The sequence below is a fragment of the Melitaea cinxia genome, chromosome 12 (assembly GCF_905220565.1).
Source record: "Melitaea cinxia chromosome 12, ilMelCinx1.1, whole genome shotgun sequence".
NCBI lineage: Eukaryota > Metazoa > Arthropoda > Insecta > Lepidoptera > Nymphalidae > Melitaea > Melitaea cinxia.
The window spans coordinates 3,369,803-3,394,760 of NC_059405.1; the positions used below are offsets into that span (position 1 = coordinate 3,369,803).

The 24,958-nt window shown below is 34.6% G+C and overlaps 2 protein-coding genes across 2 annotated transcripts; one reads left to right on the forward strand and one right to left on the reverse strand.

Moving 5' to 3' along the window:
• Window positions 1-576: 576 nt before the first annotated feature.
• LOC123658654 lies at window positions 577-4,581 on the forward strand. The gene is made up of 3 exons (XM_045594017.1): window positions 577-2,621; window positions 2,859-3,006; window positions 4,447-4,581. The coding sequence occupies exons 1-3, from the start codon at window positions 577-579 to the stop codon at window positions 4,579-4,581; spliced, it is 2,328 nt and encodes a 775-aa protein (XP_045449973.1).
• Window positions 4,582-9,546: 4,965 nt separating this feature from the next.
• LOC123658655 lies at window positions 9,547-10,761 on the reverse strand. The gene has a single exon (XM_045594018.1). It carries the CDS (start codon window positions 10,759-10,761, stop codon window positions 9,547-9,549), a length of 1,215 nt encoding a protein of 404 aa, XP_045449974.1.
• Window positions 10,762-24,958: the final 14,197 nt, after the last annotated feature.

Here is a 24,958-nt window from a genome sequence, read left to right on the forward strand (position 1 = left end):
AGGTTCCCTCGATTTCTCTAGGATTCCATCATCAGATCCTGGTTTCCTTATCATGGCACCAAACTAGGGATATCTCCGTTCCAACAAAAAAAAATATCAAAATCGGTTCATAAAAGACGGAGTTATCGCCGAGCATACATAAAAAAAATATATATATATATCGGTCGAATTCAGTTACCTCCTCCTTTTTTTGAAGTCGGTTAAAAATCATTATAAAAGAAAATTTTCTTATCGGACAAGAAGATTGAACTACTTACTCAAAACAGAATAAAAATAAAGGTATGTAGCGTACAAGTCTAGTAATACGAGTATAATTATATTAAAAGAAAGCAAAAGCAAATTTGATTTAATTTAAAAAAAAAACTGAACATTTTTATTTTTCTTCCTTAGATTACTAGATTATTTTATTTTTATTAATAATAATAATAATAATAATAATAATCAAAAATAAACCTGGCAGCTGTCAACTGAAATGACGCTTTTTTATCTTGTCATTAAATTTATTATTTTAAAATATATTTAAATATGAAAATACAATTAAAATATCACAAAAATGACTAATACCAAGAAGATAAAATGAATAAAGCCAGAGGACGACGCGCACAAAAAACACCAAAGGTTCCATCGAGCTCCGAAATACAGTCAACGACAGATGACGAATATCAAACACCGCCGTCCACCGCGGAATCGGATGCTGACGATGCTGACTCATCTACGAGACCATCTAACCGTCGACGAGTCATACGCCCGCCACCAGCTTGCTTGGAGATTCAGGGACAATGCGCTCCCACAAGAAATCCCGCTGCCGGTGGTGCTGTGCGCCGCATGAGATGGACTCAAAAAATGAATGAGAGTGTCATGCGAGCGTACTATGAGGCGACAGGTGGGGGAATTAACCTCACTGCGTATCGTTCAACGATGTTGTCTCTGTTTCAGGCGCTAGAACCAACCGTCACCGTAACTGCACAACGACTATCGGATCAAGTACGAGCCATTCAGCGTTGTCACCTCCTGGATGAATCAGTACTTGAGCGGCTGCGTACAAATTTACCACAACTTAATACTGTTAGTCACATTCGTGATATACAAACATCACAAAAAGAGCAAAGAGAGGTAATAAATTTTAATATAAATCATATATCTCCTAACAGTGTTGATTTGTCGGTAAACGAACAGGATAATGAGCCTATGAGGAGAGCTTTGGAGGATGCTATTTTGAAATATAGATCCTTGCCACCAAATATTAGGCCACAGCTACCTCGTTTGCCTATTCACAGACGTAATTTGGCTTTAGTAGGTGTTATGGATAAAATTTTACAACAATATTTAGACAGCACTCAAAATTTATCCGATACTCACTCACTTCTGTACTGTGGAGCTGCAGCTGTTTGTAATGTAGCTAATGTGAAGTTTAAATCAAATAAAATTACTTTACCATCCCATACAGCTCCAGCTTGGCAGGCCAGAATTGAAAAACGAATAAATTTAACCAGAACACTAATAGCCAAATTAACATGTTTCAGGGCAGGTAACAGGCGTCCAAAAATCATGCGGTTTGTTCACCAGGCTTTTGCGGGTACAAATATAAGACCCAACGAGTACATAACATCAGTCTCAGACCGCATAGATTTTCTGAAGCAAAAACTCTGTGCATGGGCAAAACGCATTAAGAGGTATAAAAAACGCAGGGATCGATATCATCAAAATAGCATATTCCAAAGTGACCAACGAAAGGTATACAGGAATTGGGAACAGTGCACTACTAATGTGGTCAATGGTAATTTACCGACCCGAGAATCGATAAATAATTTTTGGCGAAATATTTGGTCAAACCCCATTGACCACATTGAGAGTGATTGGATGGATGCTGTCAGGAGGAGGTGCAGCTCACTTCCACAAATGGAACAAATTAAAATAAATTCAGAAGATATAAGTTATGCAATCCGTTCAACGTCGAATTGGAAATGTCCTGGACTGGACGGATTGCATAACTTTTGGCTTAAATGGTTTCATAGTTCGCACCCCATCCTGGCATCACAATTTCAAAATGCAATTTCAACTAATACTTTACCAAAATTTATGACGACTGGTACCACATTCCTGTTATACAAATCGGGATGTACCGCTGATCCTAAAAACTACCGCCCTATAACTTGCTTACCCACCATCTATAAGCTACTTACATCTGTTCTCGTCACAAAAATTACAAAACATATTACTACAAATAATATTTTGGCTACGATTCAGAACGGATGTAAGTCTGGTAGTCGCGGTACTAAGGAACTTCTCCTCATAGACATGACCATATGCCAACAGGTACGTCGAAACCGGAAAAATCTGGCTGCCGCTTGGATTGACTACAAGAAAGCGTATGATTCAGTGCTTCATACATGGCTTATGAAAGTAATGGAGCTATACAAAATTGATACTGCTTTGTGCTCTTTTCTGAGTACGTGTATGAGACAGTGGAACACTTTTTTACGTCATCCGGGTGCAGTTGATGTTTCAGGATCGACTGAACCGATAAGGATTATGCGGGGTATTTTTCAAGGTGATAGTTTGAGTCCATTGTGGTTTTGTCTAGCCTTGAACCCTTTAAGCACTTTATTAGAGGATTCAAGGTTGGGCTTTCACCTTCGTAGAGGAAGCAAAGCAATCTCTCACCTACTTTATATGGATGATTTGAAGCTTTTCGCATCCAAACTACCAGACTTATACAAGTTGTTAAAAATAACAGAAACCTTTAGCACTTGTATAAGAATGGAGTTTGGTGTGGATAAATGCGCTGTCATCCATGTAGAAAGAGGTAGAACTGTATCATCACAAAATTTAAAACTTAACAACTCTTTGTCTTTTAGATCTCTCAACGAAGGTGAAACCTATAAATATCTCGGAATGTCAGAGGCATTGGGCATTGATGACGGAGCCATGAAACAACTGATAAAGGAACGATTCTTTGGCCGGCTGAAGAAAGTTCTCAATAGCTTTCTTTCGGGCGGTAACAAGGTACGTGCCTTTAACAGTTGGGTTATGCCCTTAATCGTCTATACCTTTGGCATTTTGAGATGGACTCAAACGGAATTAGATACCCTTGATCGCCAAGTCCGTAAACTGTTAACAACGTACCGAATACACCATCCTCGATCGTCTGTGATGAGATTATACATCCCACGAAAATGTGGGGGTCGTGGCTTTTTAAACGCTAAAAATCTCCACAATCGTGAGGTGTATAATCTCAGAGAGTACTTTTTAAATATGAAGAGCGATATGCACATGGACGTTGTTGCAGTTGATAGGGGCTTTACTCCGCTGTCCTTAGGCAAAGAGAAATGGCGTAAGCCTATAGTAATGCGTACCGTTGACCGCGTGGCCGTATGGAAGAGCAAGGAATTACATGGCCGGTTCTACAAAGTTCTGACCGACCCAGATGTAGACCAGCCCAGCTCTATATCCTGGTTACAACACGGGAACCTCTTCGGAGAAACCGAAGGTTTTGTCTGTGCAATTATGGACGAAGTTATTAAGACGAATAACTACCGGAAACATATCATGAAAGACGGAACTCCAGACATATGCCGAGCTTGCCATAAGCCTGGAGAATCCATTAGACATGTTGTTTCCGGTTGTAGTCATCTTGCTAACGGTGAGTACTTGCACAGACATAACCAAGTAGCCAGGATTATACACCAACAACTTGCTATTCGTTACGGCCTCGTTGAAAATGAGTTGCCTTATTATAGGTATAGCCCAATGCCATTTCTTGAGAATGGTCGTGCATTGCTCTACTGGGATCGATCTATTGTCACTGACAGGTTTATTGCAGCCAATAAACCTGATATAGTGCTAGTAGACCGATCAGCGCGCCGAGCAATTATTGTTGACATTACAGTTCCACATGACGATAATCTCGTAAAGGCCGAAAAAGAAAAATTAAGTAAATATTTAGACCTTGCCCACGAGATTACCGACATGTGCAATGTAGACTCAACAATAATGGTTCCTATTGTTGTATCGGTTAATGGTCTATTAGCGAAGAGTTTCGACCAACACCTTAAGAAACTCTCGCTTGACTGTTGGATCAAGGGTCGGGTTCAAAAGGCAGTGTTGCTTGAAACGGCCCGCATTGTGAGGAGGTTCATCAGCCTGGAACCTTAAGTACCGGCGGCCTGGGCCTCACCCTGCCACCGGAGAACTACTATTTTTATATTTTTAAATATTTTTATTTGTCTTTTTTATAAATATATTTAAAAATGTAATCATAATGAAATATATTGAATAAAAGAAATAATAATCATTTATTTCAGAAAAAATCCATAATCAAAATTAAATTAAATTAGGTGTTAGTAATAAATAGACTTCAAATAAGATAAAACAAAAAGAGGGTTAGTAACAATTACATTATATAAATTAAATTAAACTAAATTAAAATTTGTGGTTTCCGGTGAGACTCCCGTACTAAAAATAGTAGTCCGCAGCGGGAGCATGGAGCTGTATCCAGCGATGAATCAATGGGGAGTCCCATCGGTCGGCCAACACACTCAGGACGGTGTTCGATGTTCCACGCACTCGCTTCCACAGTGAGGCGCACCGCTTTCTAATGATCGCGTAGAAGCAATTAGTATGCGCCTCGGCGAACATAGACGATGCACTACAGAAGCGTGGCAGACCGAACAACATCCTGAACGCGTTATTGTATTGGACGCGCAGTGCGCTGTATGCTCGCTGCGTGAAGTCGACCCACAGACTGCAAGTGTAGAAAGATTGACAGTAAGCTTTGAAAAGCGTCAGTTTGACTTGTTTACTACAGCGTGCAAATCTGTGAATCAACATGTTACAACGAACAGACAACGCCCTACGCTCTCTTTCAATGTCAACCGTATCTGACAAGTTCTCAGTGACCCAGTGACCCAGATATTTGAATCGGTCAACTCTTTTCAGCTGGGATCCCCCTAGTGTAACACAAGCAACTCTCCTACTCCTCGTATCCTTAGCCTGAAAAACCATGAACTCACTTTTAAGCGCGTTATATTTGAGCCCATGAGCCACTGCGTATTCCTCACATAATTTAAGTAACTTAGTCAGGGCACCGATCGACGGGCTCAGCAACACCATATCATCTGCGTAGCTTATGTTATTTATGCACGTCCCGCCTACATGGCATCCCACGTAAGTGCTGCTGAGCCCCTCGATCAGTTTGTTCATATACAAGTTGAAAAGCTTTGGTGAGGTCAACCCCCTTGCCTCACTCCACATTCTAGCCCATACTCATCCGACCTCGAGCCAGCCCATTTAACGCAATTGCTTTGGTTGTCATACCAATATTTAAATATTGATATGACATCCGAAGGTAGACTGGTTTCACATCTTAGCTTATTTCACAATAAATTATATGATACTAAATCGAATGCCTTCGACAAGTCCAAAAAACAAGCATAGACTGGAGTTTTTCTAGCCGTGTAGTACTGCACGGTCTGCTTGAGACAGAAAATGGCACTCTCTGTGGACAGACCTGGCTTAAAACCGAACTGTAAGTCATGGATGTCAATGTTTTCGGCTAAGATTTAGATTAGGTAAAATCGAATTTCGGGACCGTGGGGGGATGGGGGGTGGGTGGGTGGGGAACACTACCCCTGGTACCACTATCCCACCTCGGAACCCCATGGTTATGGAGATATCGATGGTTAAAGTTTTGAGGTTAGAAGAAGAATTTAAAGCTATTATTATACCTTTGAGCTCCGCGTCTGACTTCACCTTAGCTCCAACGCTGCGGGCAGTGCAATTCATGCGCCGTTTTGCAACTTTATAAGTTATTTTCGAACAGAAGTACGTAAAAATAATCTCGATTTCAAGATCAACAAACGATACAACTTGCGGTAACTATGCTTCGATCCGTAGCTTTAAGATGTTATATTCACATTTCGCACTTGATATTAGCATTTTAAACGTTAAGTTATTGTTTTTACACGATTTTATTAACAACTGAGAAATAGACGTTTTAATAAAAAATGACAGGCCACTTATTGTTTCGTTCTAAAACAATATAAGCACAAATTCATTGTTTTTGTTCTCAACAAACAATTGTGTAAAATATTCTATAGAACTAAAATAAATTTATAAATACCTATGTAGTTAATTTTCAAAATTTATGGTCTATAATTTTAAATTATATTATCAAAATTAATTTATATTTAGTAACATTGCGTGCTAGAATATAGGTTTAGAAATTCGAAAAATACCCAAAACCGAATCGGAGCATCCCACTGTTCACGTGGTCTTGGTCTGTCCTACCCCTAGAGTGTTTTTTTTGTGTCGCGGAGGCGCGGAGGGAGGGCAGCCCTCGCCCGCCGTGCGAAAGCGCGCGAACGAATGCGTAGAGGAGCGGCTGAGGCTGGTCGCCGAAGGCGACCAGCCTCCGCTGCGGAACGGAGCATGAGTGAGCGTGCTTTCGCACGCAAGGGCGGAAGGGCTGCACTTCCCGCAGCGCCGGAGCCAAGCGTTCCTCTAACTTTAAAGGTGGTAGATTATTTTTTTTTTGTAACAAAACTGTCTATAAACGATATAATTTTTAAATTAGATAGGTTAGGGTTATTTTTTTTTTTTAGTAACAAAATTGTCGATAAACGGTGTAACTTTTAAATTAGATAGGTTAGGGTTATTTTTTTTTTTTTTTTGTAACAAAACTATGTTTATAAACGATATAATTTTTAAATTAGATAGGTTAGGGTTATTTTTTTTTTTTTTTTAGTAACAAAATTGTCGATAAACGGTGTAACTTTTAAATTAGATAGGTTAGGGTTATTTTTTTTTTTTTTGTAACAAAACTATGTTTATAAACGATATAATTTTTAAATTAGATAGGTTAGGGTTATTTTTTTTTTTTTTTTGTAACAAAACTATGTTTATAAACGATATAATTTTTAAATTAGATAGGTTAGGGTTTTTTTTTTTGTAACAAAACTATGTCTACAAACGGTGTAATTTTTAAATTAGATAGGTATGGGTTTCTTTCGGTCTTTTTCTGAAGTCAGATTTTTGTAAAAAAAAAATTATTCATGTCATGTTTTTTACTTCATTATATTTTATTTATTTAATTAAAAAATATAATATGAAACAAGGCTGTATGGTGTAAGACTTTTGCCTTTACAGTTATTTAAACAAAAACAATGTATATTGTTTTAGAACGAAACGATAAGTGGCCTGTCATTTTTTATTAAAACATCTATTTCTCAGTTGTTAAAAAAAATCGTGTAAAAACAATAACTTAACGTTTAAAATGCTAATATCAAGTGCGAAATGTGAATATAACATCTTAAAGCTACGGATCGAAGCATAGTTACCGTAAGTTGTATCGTTTGTTGATCAATCAACCTCAAAACTTTAACCATGGATATCTCTATAACTATGGGGTTTTGAAGTGTGAAAACCGTGTGAAACCGTGTGAAAACGTTAAATTAACGTGTGGAATGTTATAATTAAGTGCGAAATGTGAAAATAAGATGTGAAAACTATAGAATGGAGCATGAGTATCGAAGTTGTATTGTTTGTTGATTTTGGAGTCGAAATCGTTTTTATTTTTAAAATAGCTTATAAAATGTGAAAATAATGTGTGAAATGTGAAAATAATGTGTGAAATGTGAAAAAACGCGTGTGAAATGTGAAAATAACGTGTGAAAGGTACGAAATTCTTCTTCTAACCTCAAAACTTTAACCATCGATATCTCCATAACTATGGGGTTCCGAGGTGTGATAGTGGTACCAGGGGTAGTGTTCCCCACCCTCCCCCCCCCCCTTCCCCCCACGGTCCCGAAATTCGATTTTACCTAATCTAAAGCTTTACCATGTTTTCTGTCAGTTTTCTGTCAAGCAAACCGTCAAGCACCTTGGCTATAACCGTAGCCAATGATATAGGCCTATAATTGGACATGTCGGAGGCATCCCCAGTTTTATTTTTTATAATAGGCACAACAACAGTAAACATCAATTCTTTTGGTAAGTAAGAATGGCTTAAACATAAATTAAATAACATAGTAAGCACTCGAGGCAAGTGCACCCCCGCGTACTTCAGATGCTCGATGCTGAGATCGTCGTGACCGGGAGACTTACCTCCGATCATTCCTTTGATAACCGAGGCGACCTCGAACTCAGAAAATTTGATAGTAAGGTCCCCGTCGCGACACCCAGCATCGAACTCCTGTGACTCCAGAGGGAGGGGACACTCCACCTTAAAGTGCTCACGGAAGGCATTCGCTACATCGGTAGGATTAAACTTACCATCTACACTCACGGGGAAACTCGACTTTGGATTAAGTTTATTCGTATTTTTCCAAAATTTGTTAAAATTTTTGTCAGCATGATTTTGTGCAATTATATCCAATTTTATTTGTTTCTCGTTATTTTGACAATATTTTAACTTCGTTTTAAATAGCTTTCTCGATTCACGCATCTTATCATAAATAAAACCATAGTATGGTTTACCATATAGTAACCAAGACTGATACCAAAATCGAGCCTCCCTGTGAGCAGCACTAACGTGCATATTCCAGCCCGTTATACACCTGTGCCTCTTAACTCTTTTATCTTTATAGCTACATTTTGCTGAGTCTCTCAGAATACATATAATTTCATCGTACACAGATGCTATTTTAATTTTATGGTCGACATTGGAACACTTTTTATCGGTACATGCACAAAGATCCGCTGGATATTCCACTGTGCGTAGCTTATTATTACAATAATCGGTATATTTCTGTATTTGATCACTGTCCCTCTCTCCCCATTTTATTTTATTATAAGATTGCGTGGGGGTCACAATTTTACACTGGATATTATTAATATTACACTCAATTAATAAGGGAAAGTGATCAGACCAGTAAACGTTATGATACAGAACAGAAACATTAAATACAGAATGCCGCGCGGCACTGGTAACAACACAATGGTCAAGCCATCTGCGAGAGCCGTGTGAATCACTAATATATGTATAGGTGTCGCTAGGTAATAGTTCCATATCTACACATGACCACATATTTTCGCTACAGAAAGTTAAAAGTTCTATCGAAAATTGCTCACCTGGGTGTGCATTGAAGTCCCCAAATATAAAGACAGTCTCGACACTGTTCGTATCCACTATAGCACTTATTTCACCCATACAGTTTGTAAAATCCGTAAGATTCACCGCCGAGTCTGTAGGCATGTACACAGTAATCACTAACATCGACTTACCGCTGTCGAGGTGAATTTTAATAGCCGCCACACGCTCACTATGACACTCAACTACCGACACACGCGGGAACGCAGACTTCCTCCACAATAGTGCCACTCCTCCGTAAGGTCGTCCACGGAGGATACCCTGAGAAGTGTCTACAGCTGATTTTCCCGTAAACGCGAAGTTATTGTCTATACTTCCCAGAAAGTCGATGTCATGTGGTAAGAGCCATGTCTCTTGTAAGGCAATTATATCAGAGTTTCGACAGAGTGACCTCAAGCAAGTAACAGACCGGCGTACATTTTTACAGTTGAAGCTAATTATTCTAGTTGAAACAGCCATTATTGATGTTGATCATATGTACTCCTTGGCACTTGGCCACTATTATGTCGTCCTTTAAAGTCTATAAAACGTCTAAACGAGACTCCTTCCAGCCAGAATTCATCCTTTAAAAAGTATGTTAACTTACTTTTAGGCACATAGACTTTGTATGCGTTATATTCCTTTGGCGTTTTCATAATAACTTTTTCTAAGTCAACATAAACGTCTGTTTTATTTTTAACATAAGTTAGAATGTCATCCTTCGTCACATCTTTCGCTACGTTATAAATATACAATGGGATTCGTATGTCCGCAGCCTTAAAATTTACATTGGATTCGATAACGGCTTTTCCTTTGTTTCCAACAAATTTATTTTTAAATTTCTTTTTTTGTACTAATATCCATTTATTTTCTTCTTGGGGCTTCCATTCACCGTGATTTAAAACTTGAGTGTAAGTTTTTATCTCCTGCGACCTGCGGTTATTGTAGCACGGCCCGTCTTTCGGTTTTGTAGGCAAAGGAGTAAACGACGTACAAGTCACGCTCTCGCTCGTCACTGCCATCGCGTTGTTTACCTTTTCGAACGGTTCGCTCACAGCTGACTCAATGACGTTCACCGGCGACATAGCATTATTCACCTGTTCAGTCGCTGACGTTTTTTCCTTTCTACCCTCATCATGGTGTATATTTTCGTAACGGTTTTTTGCTTTCGGTGATAATGAGTAAACACCCTCACAAAAATCCATCTCACGATTTATAGGATGCAATCCCATAGGTCCACTGTTACATTCAAAACTTTCTAATCTACAGGCTCCCCTCTTCGGATTTATATGTCTAGACGAATTGTTTACAAACGATACTCCTTTTAGTGTTTCAATATCCTTTTTCAATTTATTTAAATCTTCCTTACTTGCACAGCACTGAGAGATATTATTGATATCCTGGCGCATTATCACCAAATCCTTAAGGATTTGCGTTACATCTACATGGTCGAAAAGAACCGGGGGTAGTTTTTGCAACTCTCGAGCGACAAATATCGGTAGAACTTCAGGATCAGCTTCCTTCAGTGTACATAGGATGTCATCTATGTCTCTCAAAGTCTTCCCATCACGCTTTCTGGTCTTCATCTGCTTCGATAGGGACTCATACAGTAGACGTTTAGCAGTCGTAATATCACTTTGAGAAAACGCTGTGACGCATATGCGGCTTATACTTTCTTCGTCCATTACATCCATTTTATTACAAATGAAGGCAAGCACTTCATTAATTACTATATTACATGATACACATTTTACAGTTGACGACATTTTGATAGACATGTCACCTAGCTCAGGAATTAACAACCGTCCGCTTGCGCGTGTCAAACCGAACTGATTATTGCGTTGTGTATTAAACTTATGATTATGTAATTAATTTTGTGCAGATTAAAATCATATATCATATTAATACGCTAAGGTTAAGATGTTCACCTCCCTTTTTTTTAAAAAAAAAGCTCATAATTAATGCACATAAATTATAAAAAAAAATATTAATGCTTTTGTTTTTGTAAATTAATTAATTAATAAAATTATATATATGACAGCTTTAATTTTGAAACAACGTCAAAATGATTGACTATTATAATACTTATTTAGTGCAAATTATCCGAACGGGTATTGCTAGTTATATTTTTACGCTGTATGCGAAAACCTTGTTTGATTAAAAACCGGAACCTTATTTACAATATAAAATTTTAAAAGAATAATGAAGTATAACTTATTACTATATTTTTATATTTTTATCGTGTAAAAATAAACATCGTTAAAATATTTTATGCAGCTGGAACTATTTTCCTGTAAGAATATCCGAACAGAATTGAACTAATTTTCAATGTTTTAAAAATATTCTTGCCAAACACACAAAGATTTGCGAGTTAAATGTATTAAACATTAAATGTAAAAAATAATATAACTAGTAAATGTTATCATAAATCAGTTTTGAGATAGTAACAGCACCTATTATTGTATTGAAGTAAAACTTCTGTTGGCTTGGGAAGTAAGCTGGTGAATGCGTGACGAGAGCGTTACGGGCGAGGTGAAAGGAAGTTGAGAGCGAGATATAAGTTAGCAAAGATACCAAGCGAGAGAGTTACGTATCGTATATTACTGTAGGAGAAAAAGTTTTGCTTCGGTCGTGTGGTCTAAATCACACTTTTTTTTGTAGAATTAAATCTTTGTTATAAATTTATCTAGACACAGTATAAATAGATCCGCAAGCTATCTAAAGCTTTGCGCAGATACCGCCGGCTTCGCGAGGCAAACGCCCTGAGGCAACGTTGAAGATCCCTTACCACAATTTTGTACTGAACATAATGTATCTTCTTAAGACTTGAAACAAACCACAAAAATAACAAAATGCGATCACATCCATACAAATATTACAAAACTATAGAGTTTTTGTTTGTAAATGCCAATTTCAAGAACTATTGATTGGAATTGAAAAAAATATTTTCGTGCTGGATAGTTTTTTCCTCAAATTAGTACAGATAAAACCGCAGGACACAGCTAGTGAAATATGAAAAATGAATGGATTTATTGTCTTGAAGCTCAAGTCTTCTTGGTAGGAATTTTAATTCTGATAGATAGTATAATTATAACATAGTATAATATTCATTGTGTACGTCTACAAAAGTATTGATTATTGTAATACGAATAAGAACAAAATATTTGTGAATGTATTAGTGCACATATTTGTTACCAGTCTGAGGCGGGTCAGCGGGGATTCCCCACGGTTCATCTGATATTTCACATTGAAAATTATTTTTGTCGATTCAGTTAAATTTCGAAATCACTTTACTTAATTTCAAACTTCAATTGTAAACTTCGTCCCTATATTGAAGTAAAGAAGAAAAAATGTTATATATCATCCGTTCCTTTGTCTAACTTAATAGTCTTTCTTCAAAGCTCTCTCAGACACTAAAGAAATGGTACTACATTTTTTGTTGCAATTTAATATAGAGTTCGTCGTAGGGGTAACATCAAAAACAGAAGCGCTAATTTAGCAGATAAAAGGCACATATGAGGGGACACTGGCCCGGTGATATCGCCCCTCGTCTCAAAAGCAGTAGATAGAACCTTTAGGGGGAACGTAACTGAAGATTTAAGGTTGCCCTGTTTAAGTGTTTGTAATGTAAAAATGGAATGGAAGAAGATTAGGTCTTTTGCTTTATAATAATAATTGATCCTTATTATTTTTCAAAGTGAGCTTAAAATATATATTGGTTTTTGTATCACGGATCATAAATGAATAGATAAATAAGCGCTTCACACTCAACCGCCCTCAGTAGGATTGACTCCTATGTCGGGGACCGGAAACACACACAATACACAAGCACAAACGCACAGACCACGGCAAATATCTATATGGCCAATATAAATGTCTGTCATGAGCAGGGATCGAACCCGCGACCGCCAGCACAACAGCCTATTTTGTTACCGCTGCGGCAACGCATCGTGGAAAAATCATCATATTACGAGTAAATAATACTTTATTTACACAGTGACTAAATGAAAAATCATTGATGATAGACTGATGTTTGAGTGAACTGAGTTCTTCTAAGATATTGTACTTGCAGGCGTTAACTTCAATATTATGTAATATTGTGAAATAAAATCACTTTGAGTCAGTCATAATCCTTCGTATTTTTGATTTTTTTATTAAGTTTGTTCTCCAAAACCAACGAAACTCTATGACTAAAAACTCTACTACTAAACTCTATCCCTCGATTCCTCAGCAATAATAATCTTAATATTTCTAAGAATCGTAATTGTTTTTAAGTACATATTTAAATTTTGAATACATAAACAAACAGAGTCGGAAATCGAATACGTTACACTCCTATCGCTGTTGCCGTATTTATCAATTTTATCGATGTAGGGCATAGCAGAACAAATCCTCCTCAAAATCTGGAGCAGTCCGTCTGGTAAAGTACCACAAACTTACAATAGATCTAAGCTAAATAGCACTGGTGTAATACTAATGTTACTGTGGTGGGTTAGAACTCCTGGGGAACTACGGTAATCGGATTTTTTTTTAAATATATTTAGTAAACAAAATTGTGTCAAATTGTTGACAATGTTATACAAATAAATTAGTACCCCATTTGCATATTTTTCAACTCAGCTATTTCTAATTAGATAAAGAAGAATAAAAATTGTTTTTTTTTTTTTTTTGGTGGCAAAGGCATTTATGTGTAAAAGAAGATTTTAAAACGTCGATAAATTCATGAAAATAAAATGAAGTATATCGCTGGTTCAGCTGGACGCATATAAAGCTTGACAGAAAAACATAATAACGACATTCATAACAAAAGATAACATGATAGATACATACAGAGATAAATGTAGGAATTGTGTAATCAGTAGCCATATGATCGAAAACAGGAATGGTGGAATCAGAGGTCGATGACCGCCTTGTATTACCGCTGGGGTAACATTTAACGAAATTACAGAGTAACATTGTTTGTTATTTTAACGTCAACGAAAAATGAGCATAAAAAATTATCTACGAAAATATATTTTTTTAAATATTTTCCTTTTAAGTCCGTTTACTGACAGACCATTTTAAAAATCATAAATTTATAAATTTGACTATAAATTACGAAAAGTGAGATAATATTAATTAAAATTATTTTTTAAAAAACGCCCTTTTTTCACTTAAAGTATTTAATATTATAAAATCGCTTAAACAATTTATTTAGTTGTAAGAATCAGATTTAGGACTACGTTTTATAATAGAGACCAGCTTTTAAATAATAAATATAGTTAATTATTAATGGATAAAGTGTTTGTTTAATTGCTTCTTATAATGATTACAGGCCTACTGACTATTACAGTAGAAACTTCAACAATGTGCAGTAGTGAACAGGTATTACTAAACCTCGAATACCCTCCAAACTAGGTTAATTCTGAATTACATTTCGTTCAACGTCATCAGTACATATAACAAAAATATAACGCGTTGTTGTACGCTGTTTGTACATTTAAGATATACGAGAAAAAATATTATTGGGAACTTTATCAACCCAAATAGCAACCAAAACAATGATTGTCAGAATTCTCAGAACACAGAATTTGTCTGTCTGTCTGTGCGTTTGTGCAAGCTAATCTCAGAAATGGCTTATCCGGTTTATATGTAGTTTTTACTAATAAATTATGGCAAGCTTAGCTTAACCTTTAAAACCGGTTCATAAATAAAAAAGTTATTCCAATTTAAAGAATCACGTTGAACATGTAAATTTACTATTCCATGCGGACGAAGTCGCGAGCACTGCTAGTAACTAATAAAGCTACAAAAAATAATTGATGTTACAAACGAACATTAACTACTACTGATTAATAACTTCATATCCCTTTTTTTGGTATCGCAGTGGAACCCATTTACGGGTGATATCCAGGACGCCCGGCTAGGCAGTCCTAGACCGTATGTCGGCTTTAGCACTTGGGGGTGTAATACCGACTAAACCCCTGCGGTAGTCTTCAGCTGCTTTAATTGGAGGGTCTCGGATTTGCATGCAACAGGACCCCTCCAGCGACAGGCTGACCTTGGCGAAAAGGCCAGACTTCTCCTCCATGGGGACTGACCGGCTCACCTCTGAACAATCCCGACGACGCCATGTCTAGCAGGACCGGGTTCCAATCCCGGCCCGACACGAGCACAGGGGCGTTACTGGAGGCGCATTAAGTAGTGCCTCCTACGCACCCCCATTCGTCGCCTGCAGACGGAGGCCTCATCGACGGCCTCCTCTCTCATCTGCTCGTTATTCTCCTTCTGGGACATTAATGTCTCGCAGAAGGAGACCATCGCCTTCCAGGAACTGTCGTCGCCAAGCATCGCGGTAATAACTTCATATCCCTAACGTTGTCTAGGTTTACCTTACTAAATACACTCACACGGGACTCGAGCTCGACCCTATTTCTTCCCTATTTATTAAATTAAATATCCCCCTAATAAAATAAATAACTCCCTATTTATTAAGTAAAATAAGTTATTTTTTTATATACATCTAGGTAAGTAAACATGCGTACGGTTCACCTGATGTAAGTGATTACAGCAGCCTATAAACACCAGGCATCGCGAGCACTTTACCGACCCTACTCTCAATCCCCCCCAGGAGCTCTTGTACATCCTTAAATACTGAATCAAATAAAAACATAATTGCTGAGATAAAAAAAACAACTAATACATTTTTATAAATTTATTATTTATAATGATATTGATTAAATTTAATCTGGTAAAGCTGATCATGATTTTAATAACAAAAAAAAAAAGTTTTCACATCCCGTTACTATTATAATTCACTATAAAATGATAATTATAACGTTACGTATTAAATTGAACCTCCAAGATTTTTAACGTGAGAACAAAATTTTTAACGTAATAAATAGAATTATAATTTACTTAAACACGACTCGAATAATAACAACATAAACAAAATTTTAACAATCGCTTCCAATAAATCGTTTCATAATATTTTAACCGAGTATTCGTTCAATTCGTTATTCAAATATAACGCAATACATTAAACTGAATTATTAAACGTTACTATTGTTCGATGTACAGAGAATAATTTATGTATTACATATTAAAAGATGTAGTGTTAATTTTTTATCGAATAACCACTGTTTTAATATTTTTTTTGTTGTTTTCTTTTACCTATCATTTCAGCTGTTTTAGTTAGACATATTAGGAGTTTAACGTTAAATGACGCCTTGACGCAACGGTCACAGCACTTGGTTTTGGGTTGTGGCTGTTGCGCTGGCGGTGGCGGGTTGAATCCCCGCACATGACAAACATTTGTATTGGCCATACAGATGTTTGCCGTAGTCTGGACATTGGTGCTTGTGTATTGTGTTTCCGGACCCCCGACACAGGAGTTAATCCTATTTATTTATTAACGTAAATGCGATATCTATGTTTGCGCGCCTTAGCTATATAAGCATAATTATGTAACTATACATTTGATATTATATAGCTAAAAAGTTTGTTTTTTGGTTTGTCGAAACCCGCTAATCTCAGGAAGTAGAACAGTTTGTAGTCTATACAATCTTTTAGTATGTATTTTCCTCAAATCAACAAGGGTGAAACCGCGGGGACAGCTAGTGAGAAGAGTGGCTTTATTTATAGAAGATATGGTTCTAACATCGCAATTTATTGCTCAAGTATTATAACATGGAGAAGAAAACAAGAGGCTTAATATACAACTTGAAATCTATCTATCCAACTTGAATAAAAAAAATTTAATTATAAATGAAATTCTGACCTTAAATTAAAAATTCTTGTTTAAAATAATATTCATTTATAAGCGTGGGTTTGAAGCTCGCCCACGTCAATGGGTCGACACAAAATGATTTTTTTTTAACATAAATATGATGTTATTAAAGTAAGCGTATTTTTTTTTCTTTTTATTATTGATACTTAAAAACAATAAAAGTTAAATTATTGATTTATTTTCATATAATTTATTTAATACTTAAAAACAGACAAATAACGAGCGTTTTCAATAATTTAATTGTATTAGTACGTTGGTTTTTTTATTTGTTGTAATAATTGGTTGGTTGTTTTTAATTTTAGGTGTGTGCAAAAATTCACAATCATCTGTTACAAAGACGCTGATATATAAAACTATACCGATATATATTGAAAAAAGTTCCCACATGAAAATATGTTTACAACAATCTTTTATACATAACAACAAATAACATAAATAAAACTGTCCTTTAAAAAACTGTTCCTAAGAAGCCCCGCCCCATCTTATATGGATAAAATATGAAGGAAAAAAAAGGAAAAAGTGTGGATGAAAAAACTCCAATTTCAAAGGCCCTAAGTGCAAGGGCTCAAGATCTCATGCCTTTGTAAGTAGGCTTTGGTAGGTATTAGTGAAGTTCAACGAGTTTAAACAAGAGATAGGGTAACTTTATGGGAAAAAATCTTATTCCGTTCGTTCATCCTATTATGCGAAGAGATATAATTGATTTTCACAATAATATAATTAGTTTTATGAAGCAAAAAAAAAAAAGAATTTAGATCCTATAAAAGGATTGCTGTCGATAAAGTTGTCACGTGTATGGTAAAGAAATATATGGAAAGAAAAATGTCATAATTCTAATGGATATTTGAGACAATATTCACAGTGAATAATTATTTCTATTTTATTATTTTATTTTTTATTTTTATTTTATTCAAGATTAATGTTCCACCCTTTTAGTGAATAAAAGAAGTGTACCATACCCAGTCATATTATATATATAAGAATTACTTTATAGTACAATATAGAAGTAAACTGAACAAAATAAGATTCAAACAAGAGTTACAAACTAAGTCGACACGAGAACTCATTGGAACTTGTGGAGGCCTATGTCCAGCAGTGGACTGCAATAGGCTGAAACGAAAAATGATGAGAACTCATTGCCTACTAAACTTAAAAATCGTTATCAGCTGTTTGTAATAACAATTAATTACCAACTTACGTTGTCTGCTAGGCGTAGAAGATTCTCGATGACGACAAATATCCTGATCAAAAATTACAAAGTTGAAACCACGGTAACAAAGCTTTTCGTACTACTACTATTCCAAAATAGTGGAAGTGTATAAAAACAGATAATAATAATAATTTATTTCAGATTTTCACCCATTAAAATTGCAAGTAACATTTTAAAACTTAAAAACTAATGTAATAATAATAAGTATTTTAATTTAAAGAGACTCAAGTAACACAAAATGATTTCAGTGAAAGCGACAGTAGATATTGAAATGTATATCTTTATTGCAATTGCATTAATTACAAACCATTCGCTGACTTCGCTTGAGTAGTTGAATTCTCGGGCTCAATTTCATTCCTCAATAATTTTAATTACAAAAAATCGTTTCCCAATTACCGAAGGTAGTAAACATGTTCAGTTGAGCTGAAAACCTATGCCTTTTTTTGTAATCGTGTGTAAATAATAAATGTTTATTGTATCCATATTTTTTTTTTGTAGCAAATTTCATTACAGTTATTTACTTTGTACATCATATAAAATTATTTACGATTAAATCATTGAACTATAAATTCCTAAAAAATATAGTTATGGTGATTTTAAAACCAAATATTAAACTAATTAAAATAAATTGTTTGAAGAAAAAAAATATATAATCTCAAAGGTGATGAAAAACAACATCTTTCATCACATCCAAAGCTTATTTTAATCGGTTACATATTAAAAAGCTACTCTAAATCTACGCGTTAAACACATGACTATAATTTTTAGGTGCTCGTTTATTTCAGCCTCTTAATAAAAATTATTTCTTATATTATGATTGTTTTTAAAACATTCTGTAACAATATTAGTAAATATGTTGCCTAAGGGTAATCGAACTTGAAATTATAATTATAATTATTACTATCACTCTTTTAACATTTTTAATTTAAAATTTAAATTTTAGTTAACATTCATAATATGTAAATTTTTTTTTTTAACATATTAATCTTTATTTATACAAAATATTATACATATTTACAATTCAAAACTTAAAAACTAAATATTTACAGATAGTTTTGGTATAAATCATGTCCGCGTGGAATTGTGCCAAGAATGCTGGCAGCATTTCCCCGTTGAATCGCTATGCCGATTCTCTGGGCAAAAAATGCACCAGCCCTCTTGTCACCAGTGGAGGCAATAAGGCGAGGTGTTATCTCATTTAAAAAATGTTATCTCATTTAAAAATATGTAAATTAAATAGTTTCACAATCTCTCTAATCTCCATTACTCATGTAAGTTTGCTTGGTTTTAAAGCACATCTACGCCACGTACTTATTAAGTGTTATTAGTCATTGGAACTGTTCTGGTGATGATTTTCCAAATGTGTACTTTTTTGTAAAAATTATTATATACTGTTTGTTTCCATTAAAAATAAATAAATAAATAAAATAAAAAGTACACGAAAAGAGACGGAAAGCAACACAAAGCGAACACAGTTTAATGCAAAACAATAGATCTATATCAATAGACATAGTCCCTTCATTGTAACTATTCTGCCATGAACAGATACAAGCGACCAGTGTAAGATGACCCGTCTTATTGAAACTACGGAGTTACTCTATCGTATATTCTTTTGTTTATTAGCAAGCGTCAGAACTTCGCATGACGGCATTCATATATCTGATGATAATATATATTCATCGTATAAAGAAAAATATAAAAAAAAATCCTTTCACACTGGCTAAAGTATAAGAGTATTTTTTTTAATTAAAATCGTAGAATGGATTAATGGTTTTCATGTTATTGCGTATAATAATTCCATTATTTCTTTTTGGACAACTTATTACTCACCAAGGTTGACCAGGACGAAGTTTTTTACTTAATGCAGGTATATAACAAATTAACAATGCATTATTTTCGTAAGTAAGTCAACTAAATTATAAAGCTTGGAGATCTTTTGTTAATTTCTTAATCATATCAATAGGTTACTTGGGTAGAAAAGGATATTAATGGGACGCAAAAATTATAACGAAATAGTCTAGATTTTGTAACAAAAACAAACAAACAAGTGTATTGAAAATTAAAATGTACACTGATAAATTAAAAAGTAGTATGCAAAATACACAAACTTCTGAGTTTGTATACAATGTAAAAACGAATCCAATTTATGAAAATACTCTGTATTAAAAATTAATTTAAAAAAACACGTACTAATCAATTGCATACGAAGTAATCAGAAACAACAATCGTTACCATTAATTAAATTTAAATGGTTGAAATATTAAAATAGGAAATTCAAAATTTTATAGACATACAACATTTAACTATAATTATCAGAATCTGCTAGAATGATTTTTGATTTTTATAAATTATCCTTTGTTTGATTTATGTAACTAGATTTTAGTAATTGAGGTATTTTTGTTTAAGTTTTTTGTGCGTGTTCCGATTATTTTGTAAAAGTTATAATGGGACTGGCATGTCCTTGTAGGACAAAAGTCCCTAAAATCAATAAAAGAAAAAAAAAAAAAAAAAAATTTAACTATAATACATAGAAGCCTAACACTGAACGTAATTGGTTTAACTAACATATGAATCAATTAATTTCATATCAATTAATATCAATTGAGGTAGGACACACCAATTGGCACTATTCCTCCCACTCGTCGAAAAAAATAATACTGCTGTCAACAAGTGTGTTTCTGTGGTGTGCTAGGTGACCAAAGCTCCTGGGGAGGATTAGGGGTAAGGTCGTCAATACGCTTGCAATGCTTCTGGTTTACAGTCGTCTATAAGCTTACGGCATTCGTTTACCATCAGATGCCGTATGCTTGTTTGCCGCATAGTACGAATAAAAATAAAAAAATAACGCAAAGCATATGTTTGAAGTATTCGTTTGAAACAGCCAATGAAATAGTTTATTTCTGCTTTTAATCTAATATATAAAATTCTCGTGTCGCGGTGTTGGTAGTTAAACTTCTCCGAAACGGCTTGACCGATTTTTATGAAATTTTGTGTGCATATCGGGTAGGTCTGAGAATCAAACAACATCTATTTTTCATCCCCCCAAATGTTAAGGGTAGTCTACGCCTATTTTTTTTTAATTTTTAGATAAATTATTAATTTTTTACTTTATTATGATTTGGCGTTGAAAAATACACACAACCCTAAATTTTCACCCTTCTACCACCAACCCCTATTTTTAAATAGCGTTTAGCGGCAAGACAACGTTTGCCGAGTCAGCTAGTAATATATAATATTCTACGTGTAGACACATTGAACACTGCAACATTTTAAACAAAAACCATTGTCTCGACTATAGTGCGATCCGTGTCTTTGAATAAGCTGCTTTACAGATATATCAACCAGTATACGAAGGTCCTCCTGTAAAGTTAACTACGAAAAATTATCCCATGCATTTTCGTAGCACGATTTTTTATACAACCTAAAATTGTTTTAACTCTTAGTTGTATACTAACTTTTGAGTTAACATAGTTATGTTTTTATGTAGTTGCATAAGTATTTAATATATGGTTTATTTTATCTTAATACATTAAGATTTTTTTTAAATCTCACCCCACTCTCGTCAAATGAAGTCTCGTCAAATTCTTGGATTTAACAAAATGTATGCCAAAATAATATTAAAAGAACAAGTAGGCATACTTATCCTTGAGTAAATTTTAATAACTATTTCCTAAATTTTCCTGCGTGTTAAATAAAAAGCAAGCAAGGTAAGGCGAGTAGTATGTGATTGACATAATTATCTCAAACTGCTCTAGCCTTTTCCGGTTAAAGCATTGAAGCAAAAAACTTATTTTCTCATAGATATTAATAAGAATCGGCTACAATAAATATATATTCCACAAATCATAACGTATTCTCTCATAACACAGAGGTCAACGTAAACTGGTCGACCACCCTCACTTTTCCTACATACGTATATATAAGCACTAATTGTTTGCCCGGTCCTCGTATATAATATTTGTATTTTGTGCGGATCAAAGACACGGCAGGTGGATTAAGGAAGGGAGCCGTTTGTTCATTTTCTTTTATGCAGACTTTGCGTAAAGATTTTGTTTAAGTAGCCTAAGAGGATTTTAAAATGTTTTTTTAATGGTTGGATCTAGTAAGAAAGATCGTGAAATGTTTACATAATAAAAACGGTATAAATATATTATACTTGTTTATTTATATATAATATACGCTGATATGTTCATTTTTTTTTAATAATAAACCCGACCACCTTGAAAACCAAGCCCTGGAATGGACAAACTTGGAGACATTCAGTGGCAGCGGAACTGAAAGACTTATCTAGCTTCTTATAATAACTTTGAAAAAAGTAAAAAACATTTTAGTGTAATATTATGCGTAATATAAATTAAAAGTAAGCTTTTCATACATCCGTGAGCAAAGTTGACCAGGCACCATAACACTTTTTCCATTTTCATGCTAGAAATTCTAGTAAACTAAATAAATTTGATGAAAAATCTAAGTCTAAAAACGATTATTCTGCTGCAACTAATAAACAAAATTATGTGGTGTCATGGGACACCAGGTAGGAACAAAGTTCCTTCGGATAGTATAGAAGCAACACAATTTGAAAAAAAATTATTAAATTTTATATATATTTTCTAGTTCTTGATTTTTTTAATTAAAAAAAATATGGCTTTATTTATTTTTGTCGACAGTATAAAATTACATAAATAATTTTAAAAAAGTTTACTAGTAATATTTTAGTTTTACAAACGTCATATTATACAGTCGTGTGACTGATATTACGTCACTTCCGTTATATATTTTTCTTACGGTTTTAGTATCAAATTTTTTTCAGTTCGGTCGCCCAGCCAAATGTCAAGACCGCCGTAAGGAACTTCGTTCCAACAAGAAAGAGCTCATAAAATCTTTATAGAGGCCAGCTAACTTTACTGAGTACATTAGTGGTCATTTCTACTAGGCTTATATAACCGAAACGAGACAGAGCGCGACACGCAAACTGTAAAGCTGGGACCACAACATGCAATGAGCAAAGACAGCTATAAAAGAAAATGACCAAGCAATTACTTCCACGCAAATATATAGACGTAGATTTAAAGGCAAATCGACATCGTACACATTTTTGCTAAGCCTGCGTAATGAAATAGAAGTGTAAGATGTTAGTCTCATGATAAATAATCATTCATTATCTAAAACAATATCTTAATTTCTTACGTGAATATGCAAGCTTCTTTGAAAGAAAAAAGTTGGTTGAGCCGATATTTATCTTGGGCAGTGTTTTAATTAAAAAAAAATCTATCTAAGTGCATTTAGAAGTCACAGTTCAAATTCCCTCCTTTATAAGACACACTGACAAGACATACATAACTACACGTATACACACGGACATACATTCACACAAGTAAACATACGCAAATATTCGTAAGTACTTTAGTTAGAAACGGTGGTATGGTATTTACGGCAGATTCAAAACTATAGATATTAGATATTTATCGCATCAGCAATTTTATATGTATATCCGCCTACCCGAAGTGGAGGAGTGTGGTGGAATAGCAGCTACATAAAAAGAGAACATGAAAGAAAAAGTCGTATAGCCAACAGTAGGATTTTACAAACTAAATCAATTAATTAGGATTTTCGGTATTATTTAAACAGTATTTTTACTACTTTACAACATAAACATTTTTGTCAAAAGATATTTATTTTTAAAATATACTCCATTTTGTGTCAGTTAGGAACTTTTAAAATTAAACACAGAAGATTCAACAATACTATCTGCTATTATATGCAAATGTATTCAAGTTTTCTTGTTGGAATGAATTGAGTAAAGCAACTTTAAAGCACATTGCAGGTATGCGCTTAACGACTTATAAACTACGTTGGAGATATGCTAATGAAGTCAGTGATATCGGCGGTCGAAGGAAATATAGTGAAACAATGAAATTAAAACTTCTATTTCACAAAATAAAATTTAAGATCTGGAAATTATTTCCTGCCAACGAGTACTTTACAAATATAGCCTTTCTTTTTTAAATACCTATTATTAATAGGAAACTAGGTAGAATTCTAAATATCAAGTAATCATCAATATTACATATTTAGGTAAATTACTACCCATAGCTAATAAATAAATAATTACATTATTATTTCACATCCGACTATAATATAGCAGATGCCTTTACATATGGACTTTACATGTGGATAAAAGATATCTGAACCGATAATACAAATTAGAAATTAGAACTAAACTCAACCTAAACTGTTTACGTAGATAGTACGAGTATATCCGTTATCAGTGACCACCATTAAATGTCCCACAGTTGGACGAAGACTGTTCGACGATAAGGAAGAGAGTTGAAGTTTAATCTGCCAAGTTTATTTCAAGAGCTCCTCTCAAATAACCAGGTTATCTTGCAGCGTATAAACTGCCAAACACAACACGAGTTTGAAAATGATTTACCACTTGTAAGTTCAGCCAGGTGCCAGATTATAGTAGAACTAATGACCATCTCTCCTGTCTGATGTGAATTTGGCGAGGCCTATGTCAAGCACTGGACTACAATAGGCTGAACTGACTGACTGACTGACTGAGTGAATAACCATCAGTAACAATGCGCTTGTTATGTCTTTTAGAACGATTCAGCTACTAAACAAAAGTAAAAACATTTGTAAAGGTCACATTCTGAACATCTATGTTCATTAAGGTCTCACCCGTCCTATAAAGTGCTAATCTGTATATGAAATAGAGTTTTAACACTTCCATTTCAACACCAATGAATCATAAACACTACTTTCTCAAGATAGTTTGGTCAAGTTGAACCGTTCCAGATGAAGTTGCTAAGTTCATCCATAAATTAGCTCGGATGGGTATTGGTACGTTCTATGACATATACATATAACAAAGCTTAGACGATCTCCGAATACAAAGTCACTCTGATGCAAA

Coding starts and splice junctions, on each gene's coding strand:
- LOC123658654 (XM_045594017.1), top strand. CDS start 577: ATGAATAAAGCCAGAGGACGACGCGCACAAAAAACACCAAAGGTTCCA. Junction 2,622..2,858: donor ACTTTATTAGAGGATTCAAG/GTTGGGCTTTCA, acceptor TTTGTCTTTTAG/ATCTCTCAACGAAGGTGAAA. Junction 3,007..4,446: donor TTCTTTCGGGCGGTAACAAG/GTACGTGCCTTT, acceptor GTTTCCGGTGAG/ACTCCCGTACTAAAAATAGT.
- LOC123658655 (XM_045594018.1), bottom strand. CDS start 10,761: ATGGATGTAATGGACGAAGAAAGTATAAGCCGCATATGCGTCACAGCG.